We start from the raw sequence: 15,672 nt of genomic DNA on the forward strand, positions 1-15,672 counted from the left end.
ACACATATTTTATGCTCATTTCATAGTCCTACATAAAGCATTATACTATTAGAGATCTGTGTTTATAGCCATGTTGAGCTCATTAACTGAGAGATAAAGAATCTTTGGGAAAATATGGGACCTGCAAAATAATGTTTCAATGTGAGATGTTCGTGTTTAGGATTTTTTCACACAATCCTATTGAGTCACTGCAGTTGTGTTGTTGAAGCAAACGGGAACAACAACTGCTATCACACTTCTCAGAAAGTGCACTATTATGCTGCTTTTGTAATCAGTGGTCTCACACCTACTCTTCTGCACCACCTTCGAATAGTGAGGGAGAGAAGGGGAAAAGGAGAATCACACCCACTCATGCCATATGACTGCTGAAATATCAGAAAAAGGCACCTATCACACTATATATCCTATGGAAAAGCAGACTGTTTTTTCCCCATCAAAGAAAAGGTGCTCTCATGCAATTATTGAAATGGAAAGTGGGAACAGGAGAGGCAAGTAGCCAAAGATGTTATTATCCTACTATAATTCTGATTTACTATCCTCATTGTGTTACAGTCTACAGTATGCTGGCCAACAGCTAGTCAGCACTGTCCTCTTTGCTGGCACACTATTCTCCTCTCCTGTTTTCTATAAACTCCTCCAAGCGCTGGGCATCTTCAGTCCTTGCTCTATGGTTTTTTTGTTTGTTAATAGCCTTCCCTTGTGTGTGAATCAGTCATCAGTTATCTGAGACTTCGTTAGCATGTATGGTAATACTATTCATTTGACCAACCAGTTCGGCAATTTTTCTCATATATCAGCTTTATTTTGTTTCCACCACTAATTTGAAAATGGCATGTGTCAAATGCTTTTTGTTATATGAGTTTTGTGTACTTGGCAACTCTTCTTCCTCTTGTTTGGAAAGTAAGGGTGGGAAGAATATTTTGCCATTACTTGTTTCCTGGATTTCCAACACTTTGGAAACATAGTCTGAAAGAATAACACAGAGGTGATGAATTTGTGCAGTTTTGTCTGGTATTTACATATCTCAAAGTATTCCAGGAAATAATTCTGTATAGAAGTACATGTGGGGATTTTGCACAAAAAATTATTTGTATCCCTTTTGGAGATTCACAAAAAAAGTAGTCTAAGGGCCTGAACAGACAGGCCAAAATAAAGCTTCTTCGGGTCACTTTGGAGGTATGCTGTTTAAATGCTGCATGTGTCCGAAGAGGTCAGAAGCCACACCAAAGCCACACTCAGATCCTAAGGACTGCAGCGTAGCTTTGGCACCGCTTCTGGCCTCTTAAGATGCATGTGTCTTTTAAATAGCATACCTCCAAAGTGACCCAAAGCAGCTTTATTTTGGCCTGTCTGCTTGGGCCCTAAGAGGTAAAACAAACAGGCAAAATAAAGCAGCTTCCTGTCACTTTGAAGGTGGGGTGTTTATATGATGCACGCTTCCAAAGTGGGTGGAAACTGAAACAAAGCTGTGTCCAGGGCTAAAAACCAGAGCAAAAAGTAGCTGGACACTCCAGCTTAGGGCAAAAAACATGCATCTTCACACCTCCGTATAAATGCCCCAATGCAAGTGTGGGGTTGCAGCAAAGCAAAACAATGAAAGTGCAACAACTCCGCTGGATTTAATTACAACATACACAAACCAGAGAATCCAACAGGGGGTCATGGGGTGAAGCGGAGTAAAGAGGACATGTATGGAGGGGTGTGCCATAATTGTGCTTTGCTGATGCATCAATGTGCTGGACAGACAAAGCATTGCACATGCAACTGTGTGGCCGATCAAAGGGGTGGCCATCTGAATGGGATGGTTTTTGGGCGGACGTGGGAGGTACTTGTGTGCAAGGTTGCAGTTGGTGTGTTTGTGGGACAGTGTGCACGAATGGTGGGGAGCATATTTGGCCTGCTTTGGGAGTGGGACACTTGGACAATGAGGTTTCGACATGCTTTCAGAAAAAGCAGGATCAAGCCTCTTTTTCCTGCCCATTAGTTCTGTCCATAAGTGACTGGATGGGAGGAGGGCTGTTGAAAGGCCAGCTGATGTGAGCCTTAAGCTTATTTACATCAAAGGAAGAAGGAAGGCTTTATTTCTGTGCACATCTATTAGCTGGCTAATTCCAATAACAGCCTCTGGATTTCATATATCATATTTAAATTGACCTTTTGTCCTCCTATAATATCAATCTATCTTAATAAATTTGATTTCTCACCTAACTTCTACAGCATTTTAACACTTGTGACATGGAACACAGAAGACTCAGAGCATTTCACATTTTCTTAGATTCTTCTGGAGGGCCTTTCATGGTCTGTGAGTTGGTTTCTCATTCTGGAAGGTAGGCAGGATCCAGTGAAGTAGACCCTATACATAAGAAGGGTATCTCCCTGTTCCCTGAACAGCCAGATCTAGTGTCAGTGTGGTTAGGTCTAAGCTGATTTTTATTGGGATAGTGGGTTAGAGAGTCCAGTGTGCCCCTTACTGAGAACCTCACCACTTCAGTTCAACCCATTTACCCTACATTTCTGTGACATCCCACAGTTTCAGCAAGGGCATAATAAAGCATTGTCCCTCAGCTTGATGTCAGTAATTTATGTTAAAAGGTAAAGGGCTCTTTCACTTATTATGTGAAGCCACCTTCATTGAGCCGGTCTGAGAAACACTCTTAATAGGATATGCCTTGAAATTTTCTAGATGGATCAAGGACAAACATTGCTTTTCTCAGATCCAGGGATTAAGAAATGAAATGATATCAGAGAAGATTCAGCATGAACTGACATTGTAGAGCTTGTTTCCTGAAGCTTATTCTGATTTTTGTTTTATTTTGTTTCAGTTTGATGGGTGCAATGGGAAATCTCCATGAGCAGGAGTCTGTGATTATCATTTATCTGGGAGGAATAATAATACTCACTCATTATACTTGGGCTTTTTTCATTCTACTTCCATATTTTTCAGGAAAAAAAGCCCAAGTATAATGAGTGAGTATTATTATTCCTCCCAGATAAATTGAATGACACAACCAATATTCCATTTTAACGTTTAGCGAATAGGAAGTTTGCTGTATCTGGAAAATAGCTTGAGATTTGAAAACCCTTGATGATTTCCAAATATGAAAGTAGAATGGTTGCTCAATTTTGCATGGCTAAAAATAATATTTAACTTATACAATTCCAATACCAAAATTTTCAAACCAAATGTGTAAGAATAATAAATCACTTTGCCTCTTACAACTGGATAGACTCTTTTTTGTGTTCTCAGAATCATTATTTTTATTAGTCACAGACCTTCTTCCTAGTTCCTAGAGTGACACTTCACTCATTAATAGTGGTTGAAGTGGTAGAAGAAAAGGAAATAAAATCATTTTGTTTCACTTTAGGCCAAAGTTAATTACATTATTGAAAAGCAGGGTGGTTTGAGGTCATATCCAGCTATTTTTCTATCCCACTTTGAGCAAAGAATCTTAGTGGGATCCAAGAGATTAGAAGTGAAGCTAACGTTTTGCTAAAACTAATCTCATATCTTTTCTCAAATGATTCAATGCCGTGTGCTTTATGAATGTTCTGCAGGATCTAGCAGGGAAAGAAAAATCAATATGTAGGTAATAGATTTGATTAAAATATTCCGCCCTTCCTGTTCCAAATAAAATACTAAATGTAATTTGTCCTGCAAATCTATCTGTAGCTTAGTGTCTGCTTTTAATACATATATTGGTATCAATTTTTATCACATCTTTTCATGTTCACTTTTGAAATTTGCTAACAAGAAAAATAATAGAGCATCATAGGAAAAGCGTAGTAAACAATCAGAGTTAACATAATAATTGCAATATAACAATTAAACTACAGCAGATGAACATCAACAGCCAGTTAAAAGCATATCACTGCTAATTAAAATAGTGGTTGAAATAGAGAGCAGTAGGAACGAGACAGTCTAAAAGCCTGTTTAATATTTTTCCTTTTAAAAAAACATTTTACTTGTCAAGGAAACTCATCTATCCTGGCCCTCTCTTGGAAGGGATTTCCAAAGCATGCGTAAAGCTACTGGCTTAATTGAATAACTGCACTCTACTAGAATAGACCTTGTTGGATTAATGAGATACGTCTGTGTTGACTTGCTATTCAACAGTTACATCAGTGGGTCCACTGCAGTTGGACTGGCAATTGAATTTAGATCATCATCGAGTATGTAGGCCATTTATTGCCTACAAATTGTTTGCTCCTTTCATACTGTCAGCTGAGGTTTCCAAAGACTCTTCAAAGTCAGTCCCACAGTAATTTGATCAGGCTGTTACTAAAGCAGGTGATTAAGCTACTTCAGATCCATAACTGGGATGAATCTTGATTGCCCTTATAATCCAGGTTGCAATGGCATCTAGAATCCACAAAATAGTGATACCTTTATTGGACCAACCAAACACACAAAACATATACTACAAGCTTTTAAAGCTCCACTGGCTTCTTCATCAGAACAAGGTGTTAAAAATAATTCCTGTTAATAATAATAATAAGTTTTATTTATAAACCGCTATTCCGCATTGATCATAGTGGTGTACAGATAAGAATTGCAATGACAAATCCAAAATGCAGGGTAAAAATTGCAATATATAAATAAAACTTCAGTAAAAACATTTCAAAGATACAAATTAAAACCATACATCAGATCCAGGCCAGCCAAATGCTCTCGATAATACTGTACATATAGGGGGGAGTCGCATAATATCAAGGGACAACAGCCTGCAAGTTGACCCCAATTCATGGTGACCCTGTGAATGAGACATCTCCAAGAACCTCTGTCCTCCACTGCTTTGCTCTGTTCCTGCAAATTCATAGCTATGACTTCTCTAATTGAGTCCATCCATATAGTGTGAGGCCTTCCCTTCTTTCTTCTGCCCTCTCTTTACTAGCATTATTGTCTTTTCTAATGAGTCATGCCTTCTCGTGATGTGGCCAAAGTACAACGACTTCAGTTTTGAAATCTACAGGGAGAGTTCAGGCTTGATCTGTTCTAGGACCCAATTGTCTACTTGGCCACTCTTCTCCAACACCACATCTCAAATTTTCTTCTTACCTGTTTTCCCCCCACTGTCCAGCGCTCACATCCATAGATGGGCAATGGGACAATTGTACAATGCTTTGTACAATTTTAACTTTAAAGTGATCAGTTGTATGTCTTCCTAGGATCTTTTCTAGCTCTTTCATAGCTGCTTTCCCCATACCTAGTCTTCTTCTGATTTTTCGGATGCAGCCTTTTTTCTGATCAATGTTTGATCCAAGATACAGGAACTCTTTTACTGTTTCAGTTTCCTCATTGTCTGTGTTGAATTTATGTATCTCCTCCATGGTCAGGGAAACATTTATTTATTACGATGTTAGTCACACATTTTGTTAACACATAGCTGTTCCCAGTTGAGGTGGTGTGGAGGGACATTCATGCAGGCAGGGATGTCTCCTCTTTCTGGCTATGTGGGTAATCCATAGAACAATTAAATGAGATACTATATGGTAAGTCTCACATATATGAGAATCCTGCCCAGCTATTCAGACTGTAAATTTTCTCAAGTCTAAAAACTTAATGTTATCCAAACCAACTTGACAAGTAGGCAGCAAAGCTAGAACTATATGATCTGGTATGAGAGTAGCACACAAGTCAGGATGAAAGGTTCTTAACTGAAACCCTAGCAGGCTATTACTATGAAATTTACCATGTATCATGCAGATAAAAAAACCTATCAATTGTGCATCTATTTGTTCAGATTAACGCTTACTTAAAGTACTGAATAGGAAGCTGTTGCTCACTTATATTCCCCAAACTAGTGTTTGCCATTCCTAATTATTAGAAACAAAGCTTGTCTGTGTCTTCCCCATTCTGTATAATTTATTTAATTACATAATATATATTATACGTCATCGCAGCCCTTCGCTTTCTCCAAACTTGCAATACTGACTTTATTTAGGGCACCTTCCTACATATGCTGTTAGTTGGTGTCAGGAATAAAAATAATATATAGTTACTGCTTCTTTTGTAGGGATGCCATTCTTCTCAATTTTTAAAAAAGAAGCAATGAGTAATTTTAGCAATTTTCTTCCCACCATGATAAATTCTTCAAAAAGTGCACAGTTTTTGAAGACTATTTGCAATTTGGGACTTATTAGTACAAAATTTACACATGTAGTATTTTGCACAGAAGCAGCATTTTCTACACAGGAAGGAGCATCTCCTGTATGGGAAATGCTATACCCTGTGCAGAAAATGCTGTACCTGACAGCTTATTCTGTGCAAAATTTGCACCTAGGGTGTGTGTGTGTGTGTGTGTGTGTACAGTAAACAGCAGGGGTTCCCCCCCCCCCACACACACACACAGGAATTGCTGATTTCTGGGAAATGTGTGAAATTTCTGCAGAATAAGCCCTGAACTGTGAGGATTTTTATCAGTTTAGGATTCTTCTTGTCAGGATTTCTTAACACTCAAAGACATTTTAACCATTAAAAAAAATTAAATGCTTTCCATTCCTAATTTTTTGTGATGTACTTCATGAGCAACCACATCTGTCTACTTAAATGTATGAATCCGAAGAAGCTCAGGATATTTGACTTTGTTCTCACAATGTTCAAGTTAGTTGCATTCCCTGCTCTTACCTGCGGCTGTTTACAAAGACTAATACTAGAAATTTTCCTTCGCCATAATTAAAAACTCAGGAATAGTATCATGTCCTCACTCCCAGTCTTGCTTGACTTTTCCCCAGTCCCTCTCTCCCTAAGGATTTAGCCCTGGAATATTGGGAATAGATTGTCATAGAACTCTAAGCATATGCCTCTGTTGCTCTTTTTAAAAACCGGTTTTAAAAAGGTAGGAGATTGAAAGTCATGTGAATGATTGATAGATGAGTTTATAAACATTAAATCATCATGCTAAGGGAAGAATCTTGATTAAACAAAAGTAGACCAATAGATAGATAGATACAGATAATTTTAAAACAATATGCATTATCTCTCGTTGATGGATTTTGTATATCCTCATCCTTTATTATTAGAAAGCTCTCGTAGCCAAAATTATCAGGCCACCGTAATTTGCCATCTGTGGTAGGTTTGTTGTGAATGGCAGCTTGTTGCAAGACTAGGCAGAGGGAATTGCTTCAATCATCAATGGAAATTTAGAAAAATTTGGATAATGAGGCAATATGACACAGCTTTCCATTTCAACTCATCTGAGCAGAATGCAAGGCAGGTTCCCTAAGAGGTTTAATATTTTTGTGTCGGTGTTCTCCATTCTGAAAAATAAATATATCCATGGCTGCACACAATTTGCTAGAGGCTATAAGCTATCAGCTATATTTGCTGTCTGGTGCTGAGAAGGATAGCAAATATGAAGGCTTTTTCTTCTGGCATTGTTATTTTCTTCCATCAGAAATGCTACGTCTGGTGCAGGAAAGTAATTCTGTATTTGAAAAGGAATTCTTTAGAATGCACATATTTTGATAGAGACATTTTACAAACAGAAAATCTATTTGTTTTGTTTTGCACCAGAAAAATCTCAAGAAGTTGGGAGGTAATCTTTGAGGGGAGTAATACAGTTTTCAAAACATATTACTTTGCACAGCTCAGTTCTGCTCGATCCCACCCTCAAATTTGTTTAACCTGTTTTACCCTTATCTCAGCAGACAAACAAATCTTGCACTGAACAAATTAATCAGGGGTATTTTCTGATCTGAATTAGAATCCATCTGGATTTCATATATTCCCTGGGAGCATTTATAAGTGTGATATTAAAGGGTACAATATCCAGAAAACATATGTTCACATAAATTGAAACTTTTGCATCGCTGTCATCCCTCCTGTTTTGCAAAGGGAAAGAAAGAAAAGAAGAAAAAATACCTTGAAAAATATTTCTGTTTTTCTGTCTAACAAAAATGTTCATGGGACATGTCTGAAAATCAGTGACATTGTTTACATTTGTCTGTATAACAGTGTTATAAATGTTGGTCTGGTGATGTGTGCATTCTGAAACAAAACATGTCTCTGGGGGAGTAGAACACCATGTCTGCCTAGATGGGGGTTGAGTGTAAGTGTAGTTAAGTGTTACTCAAAATGGTGTTTTGCAGACTGGTGCCAAATTAGTAAGAATTATACCTCGCTCTGTCCTCTTTCTATTTATTTATTTATTTATTGGAGTTATACTGAACCTTTGTCTTGAGGTGGGATCCAAAGTGGCTTTCCTTTAGCCTTACTTTGTACCCTTAATAGGATTTATTTTAGATACCCTGCCTAATCACTGGGAATCCGGGCAGCTTACAACAGTAGGGAAATACGAAGCAATAGCAATAATCAATATTCTTAGCCCTATCAATGCTTAATATTCTCTCCTGGCCCTCTCCAAATTGGAATTTAGTCCTTAGGGCAAAAAGAAAGAAAAGTGCAGTACAGACCGCCCGAAAAGGGCGTCCTGCCAGCGCCTGTTTTTCCTCTGGAAGGAAGCCGCAGCTACCAAACCGCACAGCTTCCCTCCAGCAGAAAAAGAACCCGTGAAAAGCCGCAGGGGCAGCGTAACAAGTGTATCATTGGTGCACTCATTATGTACACGCCGCGTGGCAATGTGCGTACACCATGCAGCACTTATGTAACAATGGTGGCCCCTGTGTACACAATGTACCGCCATTGTTACGCTGCCATTACGTTCTAGGGTTAGAGACCATGCGGTTGCTGCACGGTCCCTAACCTAAAACAGGCCCTGGTACACCGCTTATTAATAATAATAATTTGTTTTATTTATATACCGCTATTCCAAAGATCATAGCAGTGAACAGCAAGTAAGCTAATTAGCAAGTAAGCTAATTTGCCCCCAACAGTCTGGGTACTCATTTTAGCGACCTCAGAAGGATGCAAGCCTGAGTCGAGCTTGGGCCCTTTTGCTGGTCTTGAACTCGCAACCTTGTGGTTTTGAGTGAATGGCTACAATACAGGCATTTAACCACTGCGCCACCAAGGCTCCATTGGTGGTATGTACCGGGCGAAAGAAAGAAAGGATTCCTAATCCCTGATTAAGAGTGTGGGCATGCATGCTGCAGTTAGCTACTATGATTAGGGAGCACTGACAACGGTGGGCTCTATGTAATAAAAGAAATTTGTATTATAAGGAACTCCATTAGAGAGAGGAAAGCTCTCTAAGGGTACTAAACTGAGCTAAGCTAAAATAAAAAAGAGGACTGTTTTGGAGCAGTGAAACAGCAAAAAGGAGGCCGAAAGAAGAGGTGCAGTGATCTCTAAGAGTATCAGTCTAAGGAATTATTGAACAAGCAGCTGAAAACTCTTATATCTCTATTAGCTATTTCACCATCTACACAACTTTATAGAGAATGACAAAAAATTAAGTATGAATTGAATAATAGTCTCTCACAATAGGCAGAACTACCTTTGCCATATTTACGGCAAGCATATTGGGAAAATGGGGAACATCCCAACAGGATTATGGTGCATCACCTTAAGGATCAATAGGAACACAATGTTATTTAAGCTATCAAAGAGGAAAGCTATGATTTATGTACATCAGTGACAGATATCAACATACAATTTTTGAGATTTTATGCAAATATTTATAGCTTTGACAATGAAATTCTAAAAATAACTGCAGATAATTCTACAACTTTTGTCATATTGACCTTCTCAATCTTAGCAAATCACAACAATAATATCTTTTGGACCTTTTATAATTAGAGGAAATCATTTCAAAACATTGATCCCTGTTTTAATTTTGATAAACTATCTGGGCAATCAATTAATTGGTCCAAGTGAGAAATAGTGAAGGACAAGATTGATGCTAGCATATTTAAAGCATGGCATGATATTGTCCAAATAGTATTACTTATTATAATTATAATTATCCCTAGGTATATATCTAAGATGATTAATCTTAATATATGTAAGATGATGAAAGATGTTGCACAAGATTTAGAGTGATGAGTAGCTTGAAGATGAGTCTGTAAGGTGGGGTAAACACAATTTAAATTATTGTTATACCAATAATTATTTATATTATTCATGGAATTCTATAGTTGTACCTTGCAAGTATTTTCAAAAACTAAATGCATTGTTCAGGAGATTTGGGTGAGGGGCTCATCTCCTCCTAAAATTTCAATGAAGAGGATGCAAATTCCAATCAAAGAGAGGGTTTGGTGCTCTTCTTACATACCATGGGGGTATATCTATTATCTTGTATTAATTTTTCAACATATCCACTTAAAGTAAGTTGTCCATCATGGTCAGCCTTAGAGTCTTCACTTTTGGCATCTCTGTTTAAATGGACAGTACTTCATTCGCATTTTATTTTTTAAAAGTCACTGTTTTGCCAACAATTTCAGCAGTTATCTGTGTGGCAAATATCGTCTTGTCAATTGCAATTTGACCCAAATGCTCATGTCAAATTGACCATATGGGGTAACCCAGATTTAACCATAGGTAAGGAACCATTTTGATGGAGAGTGTGGGCTGTTAATAGGATTGTTATCTTAAATCTTTATGCCTTAAATCTTTCTGCAGTGGAGGTCTCCACAATGATGGGCAACCCAAAATCCAAGTTGTTATCTCCAGCTGCCTCTCTCTGCAGCTAGAAAATACTGCACCATTTTATTTTATATAAAGGACTTGACTACTGTACAGGAGAGCTCCTGCTTCTGCCTTTGAGGTGGTGGCGGTGAGGACACTCCTAGTCATTTGTTCACAAGGCAGGAGCAGGTAGCTGACAAACATTCCAAAATGCAACCCTTTTGTCACAGTCACAGTTCTCCAGAGTATGGAAATAAGAACATTTGGCCTCTCTTACAGTTGCAAGGCATGCAGTAGCATAATATGTTATATTATTGAAGTTGCAATATAATTGTGCCCCAGGTATGGAATTGAGGCATGACTGGTGGCAGCATTGCCCTTATTTCTGCACCAAATGAAAAGTTGACTGTCCACTCAAGAATACTGGCTTGGTTTTCCAGCTATCCCTTTATGGGTTTTGGTCTATTGGAGTTGTTAAGTTGTTTTAGAGTGTTTAAATTTTTTAAAGCGCTTGCATTTTTAAGGTAATTGATTGAGTGCAGGTTAGAGGCGTTTAATAAATAAAAATATTTTATTGTTATCATTAAATATATCACAAATATGACAAAACTATTTTAACATTATTTTTGAGACATTTTCAAGAAATCTTGCATTGGAATGAGCTACTATTAGCAGTCATATGTAGAGGATAAAACAGATGAATATTTATAATGTTACAAAGATTGTTTTACAAGATGGAAAATACAGGCATTCACATTTAGTCTACTAGGTTTAAGGTGACTAAGGATATGCAAATGTGTAATCCGGAATTTTTATTTTTAACAGTGGAACAAAACTGGCCACTTCAAGTGGAGATACAACAGTTCGTATATGGGACTTCGCAAAGGGAGGTTGTATTTTGACCTTAGAAGGACACAGCTATGCGGCATGGGATTGTTCCTGGCATTCATGCGGAGATTTTGTGGCTTCTGCCTCTATGGATAAAACTAGCAAAGTGTGGGATCTGAATAGGTATGTAATTATTTATGATCATCTGTAAAGTCATGATTGATATTTAAATAAAAATCGCTGGTATAAATTTTAGACAAAACAGAATAGTTGAGAATTGAAAAAGATCTTTTGAATTTATTTAGGGTGATTAAAGTTATTTATTTAGTGCCTTTGAAGTCATTTATAAAGCCAGCGAAACAGAATGCAATATTAATAACAGCCTACTCACAAAATGTAAAACAATATAAACTAAAACAAATGTTTATTATACCACATTATATCATATGGTAACAGCTACCTTGCAAATAATAGTTATGAACCGATGCTCCTTTTGGGCCAATTCAGTTTTCTTTAAAATTTACTCATTATTAGAATGGTCACTTGAGATGAACTCTTCAGCATAAAGCTGATCAACGTTTTTAGAGAATCATATAATTAATAATATAAACCAAGCAAAATATTTCAGATAAAGCCAAAAAAGAATAATTCATGAAGACGCAACAATTAAAGAGAAGAGAAAGAAAATGAGCCCATGAGGCGTGGGATAAAGAAAACTGACAAGGTTACTGGAGATTAAGATATCATTGTAAATCCACCAAGATCATTATGATTCAGAATGGTTTATTATAATCTGTGAAAGTTTGGTATAATCCACTAGGTTTGCCGTGATCCGTGGGTGAATACTGTAGCCCATTAAAGGAAAGGTCACTCATGTCTAATCTTTCTATCTATTCTCTTCCTTCCCAGTTTTCTCACAGTTCATATCCGCTGTCGGGTTTCTTTTGTTAGGTTCTGTGCTTATATTCCCACTTCCATTCAGAAGTAATGTTCACAGGAATATTCACCTAACCAGGTGTTGCCTTGCCAACCCATTGAATGCAGAAACTGAACAAATGACTGAACAAATGACTGAACAAACTGAACAAATTCAATCCCATGAGGGAAAAAAAATGTTCGCTAGATCTAGATATTTGGGCATTGTGGAATCAGCCTGATGTGCTACATGGACAAAGACTCTGTTATCCATTGGATATTTTTATACTCTGCCTTACATTAGGATTCTCAGTGTGGTTTCAAAATATCCCACAACTTAATAACCAACTTCATTAAAAAAGAAATCCTTGTGCAGGAGGGTCGGAAGTCTTTCCCCCTTCTTAATGATTGCTCTGCATATATTTGGCACCTTCCATATGTTTTCTACTTGTGCTGGTTTTAACTGTGCTTTAACTTTAATATTAATAATGTTTAATACTTTTTTTAACTTTTGTAAATTAACATTTTTACTTACGTCTTTTTAAATTATTTTGTCTTTTTAAAGTATTGTATCCCGCCTTGAATCCCATTGTGGGAGAAAGGTAGGATATAAATCCCTGAAATAAATAAATAAAATAAATAATTCTATGGTCACAGAGAAGGCATTTTAACCTTTAGTAAAATGTACTTCTAATGTATAGTTGAGTGGAAGAGTTAAGACACTATCTTGGCCTGGAGCCCATAGCAGAGGATTTATAAATGCTTTTATTTATACCTACTCGCGCTTTAGCCTTCAGAATCAAGGCTATTAGTGGGAATCCATAGTGGATGAATAATAAAATGTATTCCAGTCATTCCCTACTAAGTAACTTGTTTTTTTTTCATTAAACAAAAAACTGAGACTGCTTGCTATATTTGCACATGCTCTTCATATTTACAAAGACTTTCATAGCTGGTGTTTCTTATGATTCATATAATCATCACCACAAATAATTAAATTCTTCACAGAATTAATTTGATTGTGGAATTGGAATATGCTGAAGCTATCATACCATATGTCACTTATTTTTAGAGGTCTTGTCTTTGTGTAAATAAGCATAGTTCAGAAGATTCTTTAATGTTTCATTTTTAGTATGCAATTCAAGATTATACTTCAGGATTTATAGTTTAGGATTTATATAAATAATGTATCACAACAGTTCTTCTGTGTTCAATCCATATCGGAGCAATGCTCATTTATATGAAACCATTATTTGAAATTAATATCCTACGTGTAGAAACAACAAGAAAACTTTACCTGGTTTACCACTATTAGGTAGCTTGGCTGGGAGGCAGGATCTTTCCTACTTTCTTCTGGCAGGAGATGATACTTTCACAAACACACCAGTTTTGGTGTTATATTTGAAGGGAAATAATTTGGGATTTTTTGAAGGATAAGACTGTTATATTACAGGCATATGGGTTTCACAAGTTGATCCAAAGTGGCCTGTGGTTACCATTCAAATCTAGTTTTTGTTGGTTTGTTTTGTCCCAAGTTGTATCGCGAGTAGGGAAACAGTGCTTAGCATCTTAACTGAACTTGGAAAAAGATTAATACATGAGAGTTGTATTTAGAGTTACTCACCTTCCCCAGATCAATCATTCTCAGATAAATTTTTACTAGGGCAATGGGATCTCCACTTTCAGATCCTGCATGTGAGCTCTTCTTAGAAGATCTGTGAAGGGATATGTAGATACTTACTCAGCAGAGAGAATGACTAAGCAGAGTTGTCATCCTCCCATGACAGGTTTCTGTGGGAATCCTTTGACAAGCACCTGGAAGACAGTGTGTTGATAAGGTGGCAATTTCTTTGAAGTACCTTATCTGTGTATAATCTACTCTTGTTTTAACTGAAGGGCAGCCAAATTCAGTATGCAAGAAAGCTGCAAAAGTTCCAGTAGAGTTTTTAAAGAAATTTGTTCTGTAATATTTCCAAGTCTTTGCCAGTGTTGATATCTAAACCCCATATTTATGCACCATACAGCATCTGAGTAATAACTTTACTGTTGAAAATTTTAGAGCAGGTTCAATCAGCTGACTATCCTGGTTGCAATAGAATTTCAGCAGTGCTCCATCTGTTTTGTCAGCTTTCAACTTTACTGCGTCCCTCTTTCCCAAGAAAGAGACTCACTGAAAACAATGCCAAAATGTCTGAAAAGTTGGGTTTGTTCTATGATATGTTGATCTAAGATCCATTTATACTTTGGGCAGTTTCTGCCAAATACCATTACCTTGGTCTTGGAATAGTTTATTGATAGGTGTTCCTAATGACAATAGACACTGAAAGCATTCAGGAGATTTTTGACACCAAAACGAGATAGGGAAATAAGCACTACATCATCTGCATACATCAGGATGAAGATCTTTCTATTCCTGATTACTGGAGAAGGAGAATCAACTGAAGATAAGAAAAGCACCAGATCATTCATATAGATGTTGAAAGGAGTATGTGCCAGTAGGCATCCCTGTTTCACTTCCTGATTTATTATAAAAGCTTATGTCAGGGAACCAATTAAGCCAACTCTAACCCTCATTTCTGTATGGCTATATACAGTAGTTCCCGTATCAATCTTAAGAGACTAATATCAATCTCCAAACCAGGAGCTCTGGTGGCGCAGTAGTTAAATGCCTGTACTGCAGCCATTCACTCAAAACCACAAGGTTGCGAGTTCAAGACCAGCAAAAGGGCCCAAGCTCGACTCAGGCTTGCATCCTTCCGCTAAAATGAGTACCCAGACTGTTGGGGGCAAATTAGCTTACTTGCTAATTTGCTTACTTGCTGTTCACCGCTATGATCTTTGGAATAGCGGTATATAAATAAAACAAATTATTATTATTATGTAGCTTTTCCCATAATCTATTTCTGTTAATAGAATTGAAGGGAGCTGAAAGATCAATTAAAGCAGCATAGACATGTTTCTCATTTTCCTTGGTATACTTCCTTACAATGTGGCTTAATATGAGACACTGATCTATAGTGCTGTATCCACTTCTGAATCCTGCCTGTTCTTCATATACGACTTGCTTTTCCTGTAGCCAGTCCGTTAACTTGTGAAGCAAATGTTGAGCATATATCTATGAAGTGATGTCAAGCAAGCTGATTCGCCGATAATTTTGTGCATCATTCCTGTCTTCTTTTTTGTGAATTGGGAAAACAATGCTCATCTTCTACCCATGAGGCATTTGTCCAGTACTATTTATTGTAGTAAATAAACTAGCAAGGATAGGGCTCCACCATTTCGCATATTCTTTAAAGAGTTCCGAAGGAAGCATATCTTTTCCTGGTGCTTTTGAGGGTTTCAGTGATGCAATTAAATATTTTATCTCATTGGCTGTAACTGGTTGCTACTCAGGTAGATTAAAA

At 37.2% G+C, this 15,672-nt stretch overlaps 1 protein-coding gene across 1 annotated transcript in view; it reads left to right on the forward strand.

The window, feature by feature from the left end:
• SPAG16 (sperm associated antigen 16) overlaps positions 1–15,672 on the forward strand; it is a 506,576-nt gene that overhangs the window by 246,775 nt on the left and 244,129 nt on the right. Inside the window, exon 12 of the mRNA XM_089477933.1 lies at positions 11,351–11,536. Within this exon, the coding sequence (XP_089334059.1) occupies positions 11,351–11,536 (186 nt within the window). The remainder of the gene's footprint in view (positions 1–11,350; positions 11,537–15,672) is intronic.

Source organism: Sceloporus occidentalis, unplaced genomic scaffold (genome assembly GCF_023333645.1).
Source record: "Sceloporus occidentalis isolate IW3139 unplaced genomic scaffold, rSceOcc1.0.p SCAF_12, whole genome shotgun sequence".
Taxonomy (NCBI): Eukaryota; Metazoa; Chordata; class Lepidosauria; order Squamata; family Phrynosomatidae; genus Sceloporus; species Sceloporus occidentalis.